The following is a 20,012-nucleotide window of genomic DNA, read 5'->3' as shown; positions in this document are numbered from 1 at the left end:
GCTATTGAGGCTAGCACAGGAGATTTGGACATGGGCCATCCCACTAAAGATAGACCTACTAGCAATACATCTCCCAGGGAAGGATAACATAGAGGCAGACAGACTCAGCAGGCAGGCAGGCGTCAGCATCACACGCATGGGAGATCAACCAACAGGAATTACTGAAGGTATTCCGGAAGTGGGGTACACCCCAAATAGACCTATTTGCAACACACCAAAATGCAAAATGCCAACACTTCGCATCCAGAGAACCAGACCACCGGTCACAAGTGAATGCGATATGGATAAGTTGGTCAAAGACATTTGCATACGCTTTTCCACCAATCCCACCGATACACAGGGTACTCAGCAAATGCAGGTTCAGCAACTGATACGAATAGCACCTCAGTGGGCCAGACAGTCATGGTTCTCGCAAATTGTGGAGATGGCGCAGGTACCAGTACACAGATTCCCAAAAAAAAGGGGCCTGCTAACAATGCAGAACGGAAGGGGGCTACACCCAGAGCCAGAGAGCCTCAGCCTGGCAGCATGGCTCCTGAAGACCTAAAGTTTGCACAACTCAAGCTACCGGCTAGCACAATGGCAGTGCTCAGGGAGGCAAGAAGGCTTACCACAAGGAAATGCTACGTAGCAAAGTGGAAGAGATTCTCAGAATGGTGCATTAGAGAGAAACTGCAAAGAAAGATCACAAGGGAGTCAACAGCGATAAAATACTTAACACATCTACTGCAACGCAAACTAAGCTACACGTCCCTAAGGGTACACTTAGCGGCGATTGTGGCTCATACTAGAGGAAAAACGGGGAAAAGCTACTTCACCTCCCAAGTCGTTAAGAGATTTCTAGACGGGGCGAAGAGAATCGCACCCCCGAACAGAATGCCAGCACCAGCTTGGAACCTCAACGTAGTGCTGACCCAATTGATGAAGGCACCATTCGAGCCCATGCACAAAGTTACACTGCACATGCTCACACTGAAGATGGCCTTCTTAGTAGCCATCACATCACTACGGAGACGGAGTTGCAGGCGCTAACGCTTCAAGAGCCCTACCTGCAGATACACAGTGATAGGATTGTTATGAGAACAGACCCTCACCTCATGCCATAGGTGGTGTCTCGGTTCCACATCAACCAAACAATCCAAATACCTAGTTTTTTCCAAAAACCAACCACAAGCACACACTGGACGCCAGAAGGGTGTTGATGCACTACATAAAAAGGACAAAGGAGTGCAGAAAGACAAAGCAACTCTTTGTTTCCTTCACAAGCAGTTTCTTGGGACGACCTGTCACCAAGAATACCATTGCATGATGGATTGCACAAACCATTCAACTATGCCACAAACAAGCTGGGCAACAGTTAAAAGGAGCAGCTCACACTCAACAAGAAAGAAAGGAGCTACATTTGCGTTTCTAGCCAACACACCAATTCAAGACATTTGACAAGCTGCAACATGGTCTTCAGTGCACACGTTCACTAAGCACTACTGTGTGGATCTCCAAATGAACAAAGAAGCGAAGTGGGACAGAAGATCTTACAACACATTTTCAGTAACCAGTGCTCAACTTCCACACAGCCACCACAATAAGGACAAACCGCTACAAAGGCTATGCACAGCGTAGTGAATCAAGAAAGATTCACGCTGCAAAAAATATAGTTTCTTACCTGTTGGTGTAGTTTTGCAGCTTGAAGACTTTCTGGATTTACTAGCGAACCCACCCTCCTCCACCAGAAGGATGAGAAAGGAGGACCGGATTAAAGATGAACAGGACTTAAGCATTCAGAGGAAAACCAAGAATAACACAAGAAAATTAAAAAGAATCCGAAGATGGCGACGAAAGGTGGGAGCTACCTCCGGAAGCGCGTCAACGTCATGAAGGACACCAACCAAATGGTGGGTTGTCAACGCCCACCTGGGCCACGGAAGAAAAAAAAAGAGAAAAAAGATTACAATTCCGGACCCAACCACTAGACGGCGGAATAATGCACATCATAGTGAATTCAGAAAGTCTTCAAACTGCAAAACTACACCAACAGGTAAGAAACTATACGTTACATCAACAGTGATGAATACATAACATGGGGCTTATGAGTGATTACACAAGTTGATTTTTTTAAGGCATGGAAGAATATTTGCCCAGAATCACAAGATGTTGAGGCGACACCAAACTGGAACCTGGTTCCTCCGGTCCGAATTCAGCATCTCTGCTGGCAGCGCTGCATCCTTTTTCTTCCTCCCACCCACTACTGCATTCAGGAAGGGCATAATGTTTTTTAGCCAAGTTGCACTTCTGCATAACTGCTGTACAACATGCCTGAAAGTGTATTAAATAAACCACAAAAAAAAAACTGAGTTGGCCAGCGTTGACCACATGATAGCGCTTTCTTCAATCACTGCTCCGTTCGACAAAACAAAAATATATTAGGGCTGTTTTCTTGTGAGATATTACATTAGAATATTACCAACCTGTTTATGTGCAAAAGTAAGCTATCAGTTTCCAAAGTAGTTCAAGCTGGGGTAAGCAAGAAAGCATCTTGACAATGTAAACTGCTCTAGAGTTGCTGTTTCTGACAAATATTTATTCCCTTTTTCTACTAGGAGGAAAAACGCAACAAAGAACAAGAAGAGCAAAAGAAGCTTTTGGAACAAAGAGCTCAGTACATGGAGAAAACCAAAGGCCTCTTGTCATTTACTGCTGGAGAAATGGACGGTCCAAAGGAAAAGAAAAAAGGAGGTGGTGGCGGAAGGGTACTGTACACAACTTTGGTGTTGCTAACATTATTCTTTCAGATACGATTTGAAGAAATGTGTTTTCAGGATTGGATTAAATCTGAGATTCTCTGGACAAATGTACTAGAGTCATGGGTGCAAATGTATCAAAACCCCGTTTTGAAGTCCTTTATAGCGATTTTTACCGAATCGCTATTAGAGGACTCGCAAAATGCTATTTATGTAGGAATCGCAATAATAATTGCGATTCCTCAATATTCCTTAATTGTGAATCGCAAATTGTGATTCGCAATTAAAGAATACCTTCCCATTCATTCCAATGGGCTGAGAGGCCCATATGAATGTATGGGAAGACATTCGCAATTTGCATGTACCCAACAGGTACTCGCAAATTGCGAATGTAATTTCAAGGGTGTCAAAAGGATACCCTGTTGCACCCTTGAAATATGTATGTGTGCACATGTGCAAATGCAAAAAAGTGCATTTTTCAAAGAAATCTCGAATTACCATCAACTTGAAGTTGGTGGTAATTTGCGATTTCTTAAGCCAAAATCGCACAACTTGGGTGCTTCCTGCGAGAGCCTTTCCGAAAAGGCTTTTTCCCGTTCGCAAACAGGCCGATTCTGAGAATCGGCCTGTTTAGGAACGGGAAAAAGACTCCTACATATGCCTCTCAGTTCTTTACGTTATAACGCTTTGTTTAATGATTTAGACTTTTTACACAATGACTTTCAAGGAGCAAACAAGATTTGATTCTAGTATCCCCCCTTCACTCATCTTTTGGATAACTTCCCATGCCCAGGTGCAGGGCTTTGTGAGAGATGCATGCCATTTTGAATTTGGTCCTAGCATCAAGGTCGGCCTTTCTCAAAATAATAGTGATTTGTTCTTAACTCATTTGATGTGCTTGGTTGTTGCATATAGTATGGCTTTGTGAATCGCCTGTTGCTGTTTTGAAGAGGCTGGGTAGATTTGAGAGAACTAAGGCTTTCACAGTGTTTCTAAAGTCTGAGGGAAGGATGGATGCTTTCAGTTTTCTGAGAAGGTTTGGTTGGAATACTGCAGTTATGGTCAGTTGGGGAAGTGAGGTACTAAGGAGATATTTTGATCAGTACCCTATTAAGTTTGAGAAAGAGCTAATACCCCCTCACTATTGTTTAAATAAAACTAGGCTGGGACGCTGCACAACTTGTTATGCAGATGCCCAGTATTTTAGCTGTGTAACATTTCCTCCTTCTACCAGATAATGTCCTTTGTTCTGCATGAGATACTTATTCAATTTTTCATTGCAGCGGTCTAAGAAAGGCGGAGACTTCGAGGAGTTTGTTAACGATGACTCTGATGAAGACTTGCCAACCAAAAAGAAGAGGAAGAAGAAAGGTAGTGGGAGTGAACAGGAAGGAGGAGAAGAAGAGAATGGGGAAAAGAAAAAGAAGAAGAGGAGGAGAAAGTAATTTTATTTGCTTCTTTACTTTTCATCCCCTAAGTTATATTTTTTTCAATGTAGACTACAAATCAAGCGCTTAGAACATTTTAATGTAAACCTCTTACAGCAGACTCCTTATCTTTGTAGATCTGACCAAATGTCAGAATGGATCTTGAAAATTGAAGTATTTGAATCAAGATGTGGGCGTATAGGTGGTACCGGAAAGACACTGGTACTTCAATATCAGTGTCTTTCTAGTATGCAGTTATAAGCCTCAATGTAGGTGACATATTAACTCCTTGAAGGTGCCACATTATTGCCATGAAGTCATGTAATTTTTTTGACACACTTCAAACGGTAGGATCTGGGGGCTTGTCCTGTTTCTGTGTATTTTACTTCAACTTAATCTTACTCATATCAAAAATCTGTTGTTTACGTGGGGCTATGTGGCTGCTGAACTCCAGTTTTAAACCCTTTCTTAACTGCAAGACTACAGTTTTGGTGCCCTACACCCTCTAGATAGGTGAACCAATGACCATTTATATGTAACTTATCCACTGCCCAAGTTTCTTGAAAAATGCAAATGTTATTAGAACCCATAAACAAGTACCATTCTGGGTCTTGCAGTTTAGGATGTATCCCCGCCAAATTCCAGAATATTATATTTAAGTTATTATTTGCCTCATTTTTAAGTATTGTTGGGCCTCTACAAGTCTCTATAACAGTGAGATGCTTGTTGTCAATGATTGGATTAAGCAATCCGATGCAGGGGGGAGTTTGTAATGGGCACGCAACCTCAACTTCACCAGAGATACTAAAAAAGGATACATCGTTACTTGCCTCATGATGTAGATTCACTACGGTTGACTCGTTGGTATTATTAGCCTCTGGAGGTATTGTACATGAAGGTGCATGTGTAAGAGGAGTAGGGCTACTGGTGTTGCTGAGTCAATCTACAACTCGTAGTGGTGATGAGAGCTCAACCTGAGATGTACAACCCTGCAATAAATCGTATTGTACACTACAGTGCTTGAATCTAATATGGGAGTTGTTTAAGGGATCTGTCCTAAAGTCTAGTGTCACTAAATCATCCACCATTCTAGCATCTTGGGCAGTGGATAAGTTGCATATAAATGGTTACACAACCTATAGTGTGGAAGCAAACCCACCCAAAAAAACGAGCAGAGCAAGCGAGGGACTGATCTTTTTTGTGAAGAACACTATAGCTTGTAAATACAGACAGCTGATAATAGAATTACAAGGTATACTGGGCATTCACCTTACTTTTTCAACAGGCCTCAACTCAACTATGTTTAATATCTACGCTAGTTCTGAACCCTATAACAAGAAATCTGCAGTATTTTCCCAGATTATTTGGTGGGGGTATACCATTGCAAATCTAAGATCATAGTTCCAGGGGATTTCTATGCCACCTTTGACCCTCCTCCTTATTGAGTATTTTATTGGAGGAGGAGAATGAGTTCTGGGGTATACTGAGTCTGGCATTGGTCAAAAATTGTTATAGAGCAAAGGCTGTGTCCCTGCAGATTGCATCATTGGTTGCAGGTAGGAGCCTGAGGGCTTGTAATGATAGGACTCTTTCTGACAGGAGCAGGAAAATCACTTTCAAACGTGGTGAACGCACAAGTGGGGGAGAGGAGTTGGCCTAACGGCTAGGGCGCTCGACCTCTGACCTGGGGATCTGGTTTCGAGTCTCGGTAACGACGCCAAAAACCTCCTGTGATTCTGGGTAAATCACTTAATCTCCCCGTGCCTAAAATGAATGCGTGTCCTCATGTAACGTAACTGGTGCTATGTAAAGCGCTCTGATACCTGATTCAGTTCGGGTCTAGTTCGCGCTATATAAAACTCTGCAAAAAAAAAAAGTGTAGTTGATTACATCATTGTTGACTTCAGAATTTGGTCACTAGTTGAGGACATGTTAATTGCCCCGAGATCTGACGGCAACCACCATCCTTTGCTGTTAAAATTGAGGGGCTCCACACTGGACAGACAGCCAACCAGTTGCCTGTCCAGGGTGAACAAACCACATGTAACTAATAACCGTAGAAGAGTTACTTGGCCTAATGTACTTGCAGACCCGAACTCATATGCTAGATCTATGAATTATTTGTACATTTTATGTCTGGTTTTTCCAGTAGCCTGTATTGCGAACACCCTTGGGTATAACCTCGATACTTTGAGTACACAATTATTTTTTGGGAGCATTGCAAGCTGTGTATACAAAAAAAGTTGGGGTGGTAGACCTGCTAGTAAAAGGACCAAAAGATGGTTCAATTGTGAATGTAAATCCGCAAAGACGGCCCTGCAGCTATCAATGAAGGACCATAGCCAGCCTGGGGTTGTTCAGGCACGCAATAAATATAGAACTGCAATGGCAAAACAAAACGAGAATTTGCGGATAAAAACTGGCAGGATCTCGTGCTAGCAGCCAATTGTAAAGCTACCCACTTGTTCTGGCATATCCTTGCAAAGGGTAATATGGATAGCTCAAACACCCTTAGTTATCACATTCAGCTGGAGATTTGGGTTGAGCACTTTACCATACTATATTCTAAGAACTCAGAAGCTGACTGAATACACAATATAAGAACTGATCTAACTATTTCTAATATCCTCCCTGCTATGCTCACAGCTGACACAGCGCTAGTTTTTAGTTTGGACGAGACGGTGCTAGCAATAAACAGACTTAAGGCAGGAAAGACCCCTGACCCCGATCAAATAACAGGTGACCTAAACAAATCGGAACCTATGGTATGGGCTCCATACATAAACACCTTAACAAATTGCATATCGTCTGGTGGGGCTATTCCTCCAACTTGGGGGTGGGGGTTGAGCCGAGATGATCACCATACACAAGACCAATTAGTTTAATAGATAATCTGCAAAAAAATCTTTGCACGCCAAGTTCTGGGAAAACTCCAAAGCTGGATGGATGAGAAGATGATACTGTCCCCCTACTAAGCGGGGTTTGGTTCCGAAATTAGCACGTGTGACCCGGCTTTCAGATTTATTCTGCTAACCTGGAAATATTAGAAATATGTGCTATTGAAAAGACAAAAGCTTTACATGGCATTTGTCGACCTAAGAGCTGCGTTCGACCTAGTGTCACGCAAACTGTTGTGTAAAGTAATGCTTGACTTAGGGACCCCAATTAAACTGGTGGCTTTGATAGCTAGACTCCAGGAGGATAATTATGCCCAGGTCAGATGGGGAACACGCGGTGAATTAACTGATAAAATACCGATACAGCGTGGTGTGCGCCAGGGATGCGTGCTTGCTTCTGTATTATTTTCTTGGTTTATTAATGATGTGGCCAGCAGCTTAATGGACTGCAGAAATGACTCTCATGTTATGAATGTCACGAAGGTCCCAATCCTGCTCTTTGCAGATGATTCTTTAATTATTACCACAACCCTAATGGGTTTGCAAATCTTAGTGGATATGTTTTTGAATTTCTGCAGGAGCTTGGAACCTAATGTTGCCAAAACCAATTTATGGTGTTCGGGGAAAACCAAGGGTAAATCTAGAGAGGTCAGGATCGCATTGAAACTTTTAGAGTGCGTGAAATGTTTTGACTATTTGGGGATAAGACTGAGCGGTGCACTTGGCTGGGAACAACAATTGTAAAAGAGCCATTTAAATCTCGTTCACGGTTCAAAATCAATACTGAGATATTACAGGCACTCATACTCGATCACTGACCCCAGCATTAGAAGTGTATTGAGCAAAAGCTCAGAGTGGTACCTTGTTCGGAGCAGAGATATGGAGATATATCAACACAAATAAACTGACAACATCTGAAAATATCTTTGCTAGATCACTCATCTCAGTACCTTTTACCACTCCCCTAATCCCACAGTTTTTTGACCTGAGGACAAAAAGAATTGGTGATATGGCCTCATTGAAACCTTTATTGTATTGGCTGCGCTTGTGGATAACACCGCAGCTTTCTGATTATTGCAATTCTCTGAAGGAGGTTTTGTAGATCAGTGGCGCCAAAAGCCTACCTTGGTTTAAGCATGTCGCAAGTTGGTTTACAACACTTGGTATGACAGAATTATGGGAACATCCAGAGAAGGCAAAGAGAAGATTGTTCAAAGCTGAAGATTATGTATTGGGCAGCTGTGGAGGAGAGCTACACCACGAGTTCAACAAATGGCTAATTAACTTCACAATTTTTATGTGCTAAGCCATGCCCTTCCTTTGAACCCTTCCTGGATCAAATTACGTCACCACTTGCTAAAAGTTTATGTGTTAGATTTAGGTATGGTAACCTCCTACTACGGTTTCCTAGCAACCGGGCCGCAGGTATATCGCTAGAACTTTGCCCTGCATGTGCCAAAACAAGAGACGGAAGACCATATCCTTTTTTCTGAATAAAATACCAAAAGATCCTTGGAGATCGGTACGACCGACTTGCCTAAACATTGGAGCCAGACAACATCAAGTTGCCTACAGAATCCTGAAAACTGATACCGCAGGACCAATAGTTTATGCAGTCAGTCGTTTCTTCTTCTCGTTCTGGATCAAACAACAAAAGTTTTGCACATAGCCGGCGCCGATCTTTATTATTAAAATTAACCCCTATGATTAAGAAAATTAATCTATCGGTACAAATGAATTGCACGCTGTACACAAAAATGTTATCACATGCTATCTTAGTGTTATGATTTTTTAAATGCATGATGATTCATATGACGCTTGTTTGATTACTGTTTTTAGAATTTTAGCCATACCTATTTTTTTACCCATTTTTAGATATGACTGAAGATTTTTATCTTGTTTAATCGTTTAAAACCTAAGTCTTGATTGTATTTGTATACTTTGATGGTTTTAAGTAAACAGCTGAATAAGGTTATTCAAACTGAGGTGAACCAATGAGTATAGATGCTCCGCCTCCTCGCAGATGCATCCCAAGGTCCTAGTAGAGTGGGAAACTGAATTTTCTGCTGCCAAGTACCTGAGGTCTAGATTTCTGGTTTTATTCAAAGGCACTGTAGTCTTCTCCCACTGAGAAACCCGGGCACCACTAGAAATTAGAAGAGACGCTGGCACCAGTCTCATTCAACGAAGATGTCTTCTTCAAGGTACTATGATAGTTGAACACAGAGATTTTGAGAGGCTGCTCTGTCTCCTGATTAGAAGGCATGAGTAAATTGCTACCGGTACCTAACCACTCTAAAACAAACCCAGTACGTGTTGTTTCTCATGGTCCAACATTTGGGCTCTGCCTCTCCTTCACTAATGCATTCGCAGAGAAACCATGTAGCTTGACTCTTCCCCGCAGCACCAAACTCCCGATCAGCACTTTTCCTTCGCAAGCACCTTCTTGCACTAAGCCCTTGATAGGGTCTGCACCTATCGTAGATAGCTCTATGCCATCCTCTACACCAGTCTCTGGGCTTATCCAAGCTGTCTTCAAGGACTTGATGGAAAAGATTAACATTTGAAAGAGTTAGAAGTCTTATTGCAAAAAGCTACAAAGCTGCTTTCTGGTGGGTATTTTTATTTATTCGTTATTGCACTACTATGCCCGAAAGTATTCAGTTTGAAGGTACCAGATTACAAACAAAATAATCTTAAAATACACATTAATTACAGCTACTGCAACAAAGATGTTCAGATTATCAATTAAAAGACCACACTACATACAGAGGAACTCAAAGGATAGGTTTTCAAAGAAACTTAAAAACTTTGAAAATACTTTGGATGTAAATCAGGAGGAATTTGATTCCATTACAGGGTATTAGCTGCACTGAGTAGAGTTCCTCCTACTTTCTGATGGTGCCATTTAGAAACTTTGGTTCCATTGTGGAACAGTCCTTCTGATCTGAAAGAGACACGTCGGTGATAGATTCCTTACCTTAGAATATCCCCAGGCGTCAGACTGGATCCCGAAAGTTTTCGTCAGCAGTACCCCTGCGCTTCGGAAAGTGGCGTTGTGCGACTCCGCATCCGTCGCTGGGTCGTATGCGCCAAGATGACGTCACGGAGACTACTTAGGCGCCATCTCTGCATGCTGACGTCAGTTCTTTCTTTTTCCGCGCCAGCAAGTGCAGGTTTGTTTAGAGCACTTACCCTAGTAACTTTTTGACTGACTTTTTTGAGATTTTTGTCTCTACTTCTTTTGAATCTTTGACTCTTGGTGCCACGTAGGGTTGCCTGAGTTTAAATTCTGCGGGGCCTGTCGCCGTGTGATGTTGGTGGCCGATCCCCACGGCGTCTCTCTACTGTCTGGAGCGCGACCATGACCCCCGGTCATGTTATGATTGTCTGGCCATGGCTCCGAAGGCTTTGCGGGAGCGGTCCCGAAAGCTGCTGGAGGCCCGGCAGTCCTCTCCGTGCCGTTCGAGGTCCAGGGGTCGATCATGGGACCGACCACTGAGCCATCACCATCGGTCCTCGGGGTCGAAGTCTTCACACTCGGAATAAGAGAGGTCATAAGAGAAAGTCGAAGAAGCGGACGAGGGGGGCAGGGGTACCTCGCCTGCGGCTCCGTTGAAGCCTGTGAGTCCCGCGGCCTACCCACCTTATCCGGGTCCATCGGCGCTCCGGCCCAGGTGCAAGATTTTATTGCTGCCATGGACCGCCTTTTCAGGACTCTGGCTCCCGCCGGCGCTTCTTCATGGCCCATTGTCCCAGCTGAGGGCCCTTCCTTGCCGCCGGCCCCGGCGGCGCAAGGTCCTCCTCTCACGGCTCCAGCCCTGGCCCCTCCCGCGGCTCCGTTCCCAGCGCCGCAATGGGTTCCGTTCGTTCCACCTCCGCCCTTGCCTGGGTTTCCGTACAATTTTGCTCCAGATTGGAACCCTAATTGGGACATGGAGCTGGATCGGTGCCGACTGGCACTGTTGGACCATTTCTATTCCCATGTCCCTCCCCCGCCGCCGCAGCCTGTACCACGGGCAGTGGAGGATGGGGTCTGAGGACCCTCTTGCACAGCAATGCAAGTCTGAACAGGAGTGGGCGGAAGAGTAGGAAGATGCAGGTGGCCTTGACCTTTCCTCTGAGCCTGGCTTTCTGTCTCCTCCTGCTCTGGCCATGGAGAAGGGCGCCACATATACTGTGGTGCTCCGTAGAGCAGCTGAGGACCTTGACCTTGATCTGCCTACTGTCACTCTCAAAACCAACCTCTTCACTGAAGTTTTTCAGCCGGCGGCAAGCTCTATGGAGCCTCTGCTTCTGTTCACTGAGGTGTAAACGGATGTGTAGATGGACACCTGGTCGAGACCAGCCACAGGGGTTCTTGTGGATAAGAACATGGCCAGGCGTCATCGCCCGGCACCGGGTGACCCTCCCTTTTTAACGACCCACCCAACTCTGTAGAGCCTGGTCATCCAGGCCTCCCCTTCCCAACGCGCATTCCCTACCACCCCACTGGATAAGGAATCAAAGAAGCTGAAGCAGTTTGGCAAGAAATTGTTTTCCTCTGCCTGCTTAGGACTGCGGTCGGTGAGCACTGCATGCCTCCTAGGCCTCTACTCTCACGCTGTGTGGGACACGGTGGCACAGACGCTGCCTCAGTGTCCGGAGGAGGTTCAGGCAGTACTTTCCCAAGCTGTTGCTGAGGGGAAAGACGCAGCAAAGTTCGCCATCCGGTGTGGGCTGGACACCGCTGACTCACTGGGTAGGGCGATTTCCACGACAGTGGGCCACCGTTGCCACGTCTGGTTGCGGTCCACGGGGTTTTATGGGGATGTTCAGAGTTTCCTCATGCACATGCCCGTTGATGGTACTCGCCTGTTTGGCGATAAGGCAGACCGTGCGCTGGAGCGTTTTAAGGACTCTCGGGCTACGGCCAATTCCTTGGGTCTCTCCAACACACGTCCGGCCACGTCTGCTTTTCGTTCCTTTCGTGGTCACGAAAGGGGCGCCCCTACACTTTCGTTCAGCCTGAAACCTGCGCAGAACCAACCTCTGTGTGGAGTCCGCCGCCGCGGTGGGACAGGGGGCCTGCTTGCGGGTCAGTCTACCTCCGCTCCTGCAGCATCCGCCTCAAAGCCTTCCTAGTCTGAGCTGTGGGTGCACCCCAAGCCGGTGGGCGGCAGGATTCAACATCACCTCCCCCACTGGCGTTCTGTCACCTCGGACCGGTGGGTTCTGCAAATCGTCCGAAGGGGATATTCACTCCCCTTAGAGTCTGCCCCTCCAGACATGCCACCTCAGTTCAACTGTATGTCGGGGGATCACTTTGCGCTTCTCCAACAGGAAGTCGCGGCCCTCTTAGCCAAGGGGGCCGGTAGTAGGACGTGGTTGTTATTCCCACTACTTTCTGGTCCCTAAGACGGAGAAAGAGGGCCTGTGCCCCATCTTGGACCTCAGGAACGTCAGTCGCTTCTTCCGGAAGGAGAAGTTCAAGATGTTGACTCTGGCTCAGATCTTGGCTGCCATGGACCCTGGAGACTGGATGGTAGCGTTGGACTTGCAGAACGCATATTTTCCTATCCCAGTGTTGCCGGCCCACTGGCGTTACCTGCGGTTTACGGTAGGCCAAGAGCAATTTCAGTTTGCCGTGCTCCCCTTCACCCTTACCAGTGCCCCACGGGTGTTCATGAAAGTGATGGGCGGTGGTCGCAGCTCATCTGCGCAGATTAGGAGTTCCAGTTTTCCCCTATCTCGGCGACTGGTTGTTAAAGGCAGGCTCACCCCAGGCAGTTGTCTCCCACCTTCAGGCTACTGCCGACCTCCTGCATTTGCTGGGGTTCTCCATCAACATGCCGAAGTCGCACCTGAGTCCCTCTCAGAAGCTCCCCTTCATCAGAGCGGTACTGGATTCGACACAGTTTCGGGGTTATCCTCCCGAGCAGCGAGTCAAGGATATTCAGGCTATGATTCTGATCTTTCAGCCTCTATCCTGGGTTTCAGTCAGGATGACCCTCCGGCTCCTGGGCCTGATGGCCTCCTGCATCCTGCTAGTGCAACATGCCAGATGGCATATGCGGGCTCTGCAGTGGGACCTGAAGTTCCAGTGGGCACAGCATCAGGGCAACCTGTCTGATCATGTCCAGATCTCGGAGGGCACTGCACGACAATTGCAGTAGTGGCTCATGTATTGCGATTGGATCAATGGCAGATCCCTCTCTCTTCCCCAACTGGAGCACACAGTGGTGACGGATGTGTCCCTCCTGGGATGGGGCGGCCACATGGGAGATGCAGAGATCAGAGGCCTCTGGTCTCCGGCGGAGTCCCGGCTCCATATCAACCTTTTGGAGCTTCAGACGCACCAACTTGCACTGAAAGCATTCCTTCCCTCTGTCCGGGGAAGTGTAGTGCAGGTGTTAATGGACAACACCACCTCCGTATGGTATTGCAACAAACAGGGCGGGGTGGGGTCGTGGACCCTATATCAGGAGGCTCTGCGCCTCTTGACATGGCTGGAACATCAAGGTATTAACTTGGTGGTTCAACACCTGGCAGGTTCTCTGAACGCCAGGGCAAACTAACTCAGCCGCAGGTGCTTGAGGGATCACGAGTGGTGTCTGAACTCAGACTTGGCGCAAGGTCTCTTTCTGCAGTGGGGAGAGCCTTGGTTAGATCTATTCGCCACCGAAGAGAACACGCAATGTCATCAGTTCTGCGCCTTGGCATTTCCAATGGGCACTCGCTCGGCAACGCTTTTCGTCGCAAGTGGAGCTGCGGTCTGTTGTACGCCTTTCCACCCATACCACTTCTGCCCAGAGTGCTGAAGAAGATTTGGCACGACCTGGCCCAAGTCATCCTTGTAGCTCCGCACTGGGCCCAAAGATACTGGTATCCCGAGCTACTCAGAATTGCAATCGATCCCCCAATCCGACTGCCTCTTCAGCAGGATCTTCTGTCACAGCAGCAGGGGACGGTCCTCCACCTGAACCTGTCCAGCCTCCACCTCCATGCGTGGAGATTGAGTGGCGACAGTGGACCGCTTTCGATCTTTCTCCCGAAGTCTGTGATGTCATTCTGGCAGCCAGGCGTCCCCCCACTAAAACGGTATACGCCTGCAGGTGGAACAAATTTGTGGCATGGTGCACAGCAAAGGCTGTGGATCCCCTTTCTGCCCCTCTTTCCGAGGTCTTTCTGTTCCTTCTCTCTTTGGCCCAGCAGGGCTTTGCCCGGGGCAATATCAAAGGTTATCTTCCGGCCCTCTCCACCTTTCTACGGCTTCCAGATCAGCCTTCTCTTTTTAAGTCCCTGGTTGTTAATCGCTACCTCAAAGGCATTATACAGACGTTTCCTCCTGTGCCTTTCATAATGCCTCAGTGGGACTTAAATCTTGTCTTGAAATTTCTGATGTGCGCTCCTTTTGAACCCGGTCATAACTGTCTATTACGTCTTCTCACTCTCAAAACCGCTTTCCTGGTAGCTATCACCTATGCCAGAAGAGTGAGTGAGCTCCAGGCACTTTCTTCTAAACCTCCTTTCCTTTCTGTTCATCCGGACAAGGTGGTTTTAAGGACCAGACCTTCTTTCCTGCCATAGGTTGTCACGCCCTTCCACATCGGGCAGCCCATCACTTTGTCCACCTTCTTTCCGCCTCTGTATCCTTCGAAAGAGAAAGAGAGGCTCCACCGTCTGGACTCAAAATGTGCGCTCTCGTTCTATCTGAAGCGCACACAACAGTTTCGGGTGGATGACCAGCTCTTTGTTGGCTACGTGGGCGCCAAAAAGGTCGGGACATGCACAAATGGACCATCTCTCTGTGGGTCGTTCTGTTCATCCAAGCATGTTACTCGTTGGCTAAGAAGGAGCCTCCTGTGGGGCTGCATGCCCATTCTACTAGGGCAACAGCAGGCACTACTGCCTTGGGATGCGGTGTTCCCTTGCAGGTCATTTGTCGGGCAGCTATGTGGGCCTCGCACCTTTCCCAAGCATTACTGCCTTGACAGTCCAGTCCGGAGAGACGACTTCTTTGGCCGTTCTGTTCTCCTGGACTTTCTTCGTCATCAGCAACCCAGCCGTCTACAGCCCCATTTGTGCCTGAAAGCTTGGCCTTTCATGACATTATGATTCCACGTTCACTGGAAGAGTTTCTGAGCTTTCACAATTGTCTTCGTCCATTAACATATGAGAGCATCTTCCTATGCATATTTTGGCTAAAGAGGATGAAGTAGATTTGGAAAAAATCCTTAATGGCAAGGATCAATCCCAGAAGGCTAATTGTCCACAATAATCAATGGTTAAATACTTGCCTAAATATGTGTCTGAATCACCACAGGTTAAGTGTTTTTATGACAATCAGGATCATTATGACAACTTGAGGAGTTATGAAGATTATGAACCCCTTATAGATAGCAGTTACAACCACAGTGAAGCACAGATCCAAGTAGATTACTTTGTCATTTCAGCAGATGATTGGAAATTTGTTTGCAGAGCAGACCAATTTAGCTCCACCCTAGTGGCAGTCTATGCCTTTTGTCGTTAAGTCTGTTTGGCCAGAACAACATCTGTTGGTTCCTTCTCTTCCCCTGCAACGTCCACCTATCCCATGACAGCCTATGCCACTGTGTTCTTAGTCAGCCCCTGGGGTATTAGTGCCTCTTACTCCAGCTTCTGACAAGCATGATGAAGGTCGTGCCGAAGAACTTCTTGCTGGTAGTGGGGACTCTGGAGATGTTTGCTCGGACTCATGCCACGACTGATGCTGTATCCTAAAACTGGAAAAAAAGCTTGGCCTTCCCTTGAAATCAGCCAAACAACCATGGTTTTTTTTTTACAATTTTAAGAAGTAACTTTAGTCTATTCCTTTTTATTATTTTGTTTGGCAAGGTAGGGTAAAGCTGCTGAAGATGCCATACAACATTCCTGTTGTCATTCCCCCGCTTGGTGGAAAAGAAAATATTGTGCACCAAGTTCCGCCCAGCCCTGCTTTGCGAACTGTTCATGCTCTGACTCAATCATTGCTGCAACTGCTCTGCAAAGATGATGCAACGTGATCATGCCTGCTTCCAATAGAGGGTAAACTTATTATTGCCTTGGCCAAAGAGTTGGTTCCATAGCTGCAGAGTCTGTTAGGGCAGACGGAGCTCTTGCCATCATGGTCTTTCACGACTGACAGATGTGGAGCGAACTAACCACTCCTACATTTCCTTCCAGAATACAAACAGGATAAGCGATTGTGCCTCACTCGCCGTTATTGATGCGTCCAATGTAGGCTTTAGCCAGCTAGTGAGAGTAACAGCTCTCTGACAACAAAGATAGCTGAAGAGCACTTTGTTTTGCTGGGCAGAGCAGGGAAATATGAGAGATGTACCATTTGAAGGGCAGACACACTTTTGCATGCCCCAAGGTGATGCACTTTATGGTATCAAAATAGATACAGAAACCGCACCCTTCCTCGTCGCGCTGCATTTTAGTGCACTCTGAATTTTGACACTCCAGGCGAGCTTAGTTGTACAAGGGAGGCCCCTCACAATATGGATCTCTGAAAAGGCCATGTGTTCAGTACTGTCTGTTCTACAGTGATCTTGAGTATTGCCATATCGTGGCGAAAAAATTATAGTAAACCATTCTCAGGCTCTAAGACGAGGCACACATAATCGAGTCTTACTTTCTACCACTAGCAGCCTCCCCTTTGTCATCCAGTTAGATCGTACATTTTAGATTTTGCTGTGGAATAGGGGAAATCACTTCAGACCATTTGGTAGTTTAGAGCTTTTAACAGAAACTGCCAGCCTTGGAGGAGAATCATTACTGCAGCAATTGCAAAAGGAGATCAAGTTCCTCCTCAGTGCAATCAAGGCTTCTACTCCTGGTGTTTTCTAGAGATAAGGAAAAGAGGTTGCTGGAGATGAATCTTTGATCTTCTGAAGTCAAACGTGTTTCTGAAGAATGGTCATAGGTAAGAAGGTCTCCTTACCACTACAAGAAGGAAATTCTTGACATCCTTAGAGACCCAGGATGCTTATTTTTACATCCCTATTCATCAGAACTGCTAGCAATATTGACGGTTTACTGTGGCTGGGCAGCACTGTCATTTCAAAGCTTTTCCATTTGGCCTTCAGTCAGTCCAAGTTTATAAAGGAAATGCCTAGTGTCAGTTTCAGCACATCTACTCTAGATGGGATGCCACGTTTTGCCATACCAAGACTATTGGCTCATAAAAAAGTTCAACTATGAAAGAGGTGAAAGACTATATTATGTATAAGTATACCCATCACCAGCACCTATCCTGACTTATCTTTGAACATGCCACAACACTTCTCAGGGGAAGGCGTTGATCAGGAATGTCATACAATCTTACAAAAACTTTGCCTTTTCGGAATCTGTAGTATCAAGCAGTAAGCAGCAGTAATGTATAACAGTAAGGAGATATTTGCGATTGTGCGAAGTTTCCTTTCTCCCTGCGCTGAGCAAAGCACTCTTCCCTCATCTAATGAGTGGTGTGAGGAGCTCTCGTCCTTTTTCATCGATAACATTGTTAAGATTCAGGATAGTGTGGGCCTGGCGGTCAGCCCCTCTGAATCTCACTCCCTGACTCTTGGGGCTAACTTGCGGGCTGGAGTTGTCGCATTTGCGTCATTCCTACCCACTACTGAGCCAGATGTGTTGGCGCTCCTGAAGGCCCTTAAATCTGGCTCCCCAGCGGATCCCTGCGCGGGTCCTGGCGGGGGTAGCTGAGGTAGTCTGCCCAGTGGTTGTATATATGGTGAACCTTTCCCTTCAGCTGGGGTGTGTCCCTGCGAAATGGAAGTGTGCTAAACTCCTTCCCCTCCTGAAGAAACCCACTCTGGACCCCTTGCAGCCGGCTAACTACCGCCCCATCTCGCTACTGCCTGCGTTTGCGAAAGTATGTGAGAAGGTGGTTTTCCGGCAGCTCGAGGCTTTTGTGGAATCATCGGGTGCACTCCATCCGGCGCAATCGGGCTTCAGATCCCCCTACAGTACGGAGACCGCTCTGGTGGAGATGTCGGAGGCTATCAGGGAGTGTCTGGATGGGGGCGGCAGGGCTGCCCTCATCCTACTCTACCTCTCTGCCGCCTTCGACACAGTGCCCCACCAGAGGCTCCTGGATAGATTGACGGCGGTGGGCATTTCCGGTGTGGCCTGCAATGGATAGCATCCTTCTTGGACTCCCGCTCACAACAGGTGTGCATGGACTCCTGCTCCTCGACAGTCAGGAACTTGGGGACGGGGGTTCCTCAGGGATCGACCCTGAGCTACCTCCTCTTTAATATATACCTGACGCCACTTGTCCATCTGGCGGAGGAGATAGGAGCCAAGGTGATTGCATACGCTGACGATACGCAGCTGCTCTTCACCTGGAATGATGCTATCCTGGACACCGATAGGGCCCAACGGTGCCTAGCCGCGGTTTTCCGCTGGCTGGCCAAGGCCTCCCTTAAATGCAATGAGGACAAATTGGAGATCCTTCTCTATGCACAATTCCCGGAGGATTTTAGGTCGTGTGTGTGGCCTCTGGACTTTCCCCGCCCGGTGCCCAAATCAGGCCCGGCTAAGAATCTGGGTATTTGGTTCGGGGAGGATCTCAGCTTCTCGGACCACATAAAGAAGCTGACGGGCGTCTGTTTTGGGACCCTCAAAATGCTTAGGAAATTCTTCCCCCTGCTCCCCGGGGCAGCAAAAGAAATAGTTACCTGCGCCATGATTGTGTCTAGTTTAGACTATGCGAATGCTTTGTTCGTTGGGCTTCCTGTCTACCTGCTGCATAAGCTACAAATTATTCAAAATGCGGCAGCTAGGCTTCTTTTTAATGCCCCTACGTGCACCAGTGCACGTCCACTCCTGCGGGAGCTGCATTGGCTTCCGGTGGCCCAGGGGGTTCAGTTCAAAGCTTTGACGTTGGCTCATAGAGCACTGCATGGATTGGGCCCTGCGTATCTTCAGAAACGTTTTACATTCTACTTGCCTAACCGGCATCTTCGTTCAGCGGCACAACGCAGAATGGTTGTTCCTCGCTTCCGCAGAATCCGAATGGGAGGCAAATCCATTTCGGTTAAAGTGGCTGAGGCTTGGAACCTACTGCCTGTGGGTCTACAACACATTTCTGTGTTCATGACCTTTAAGAAGCAGCTCAAAACACACATGTTTAATTCAGTGATCTAACTTTCTGTACCCTCACTTTTGCTCTTTTTCTCCGCGCCAGGACACTCTAGAGTAACAGTGCGCGTTACAAAAACCATTATAACATAACATAACAGTATCATTGGTGTGTTAAATCAAGGATGAGAGCACACATGCAAGAATTGAAGACACAAGGCAGATGGTCGTCGTCGGAGGCTTAAAAAAGTATGCATATATATGTCCTTGAGCTCTGGGCCTTCTAGCATTTTTCCTTGCCTGCTAAAAACCACAGACCCAAAGCAGGGCATCGAAGGCATCATGCAAAATGATACAGATTGTCCCAGGGTGGATAAGATAGATTATTTTGAGAAGTACTCTGAGTGTCTGTCTCTAAAGCCCTTGAATGGTCTCCTGAGAAAGGAGGCATTTTCACAACCGCTTCTTTGTATGCTGTAGGGAGCAGGCTCTATATATGGTAACCACTAAGTGGCTATATCATGCACAGAGTCAAAAGATTCCCCCAGAAGTGTGCAGGCCTCAATGTAAAGCTAAAGCGCTCTATTTGTGGTAGTGTGGTTGAGCAGCCTGAGGTCTAACATAGAGGAGTGTAAGACATTCACATGCTGCGCATTATTCCGCCATCTAGTGGTTGGGTCCGGAATTGTCCTTTTTTTTTTTTTCTTCTTGTTTTGGTCGCTGTCGACCACCATTTGGTGCCAGGTACGTCCCCTGTGTAACGTCAGACTGTATCCTGGAGGTCGACGTGCGTGGTAGCCATCTTCAGATTCTTTTTTCCGCCGATGAGTCTGGAAGCAAGACAGGAAGCTCCTAAAATTTTT

The 20,012-nt window shown here is 46.8% G+C and overlaps 1 protein-coding gene across 1 annotated transcript in view; it reads left to right on the top strand.

Moving 5' to 3' along the window:
• The window catches only part of CTR9 (CTR9 component of Paf1/RNA polymerase II complex), a 263,261-nt gene that overhangs the window by 233,437 nt on the left and 9,812 nt on the right, over window positions 1-20,012 (top strand). Inside the window, exons 21-22 of the mRNA XM_078680945.1 lie at window positions 2,598-2,747; window positions 4,022-4,179. Of these exons, the coding sequence (XP_078537071.1) occupies window positions 2,598-2,747; window positions 4,022-4,179 (308 nt within the window). The remainder of the gene's footprint in view (window positions 1-2,597; window positions 2,748-4,021; window positions 4,180-20,012) is intronic.

Source organism: Lissotriton helveticus, chromosome 3_1 (genome assembly GCF_964261635.1).
Source record: "Lissotriton helveticus chromosome 3_1, aLisHel1.1, whole genome shotgun sequence".
In the NCBI taxonomy this organism is placed as follows: Eukaryota; Metazoa; Chordata; class Amphibia; order Caudata; family Salamandridae; genus Lissotriton; species Lissotriton helveticus.
Note: the sequence above shows the minus strand (reverse complement) of the source record. Positions and strands in the feature narration are given on the sequence as shown.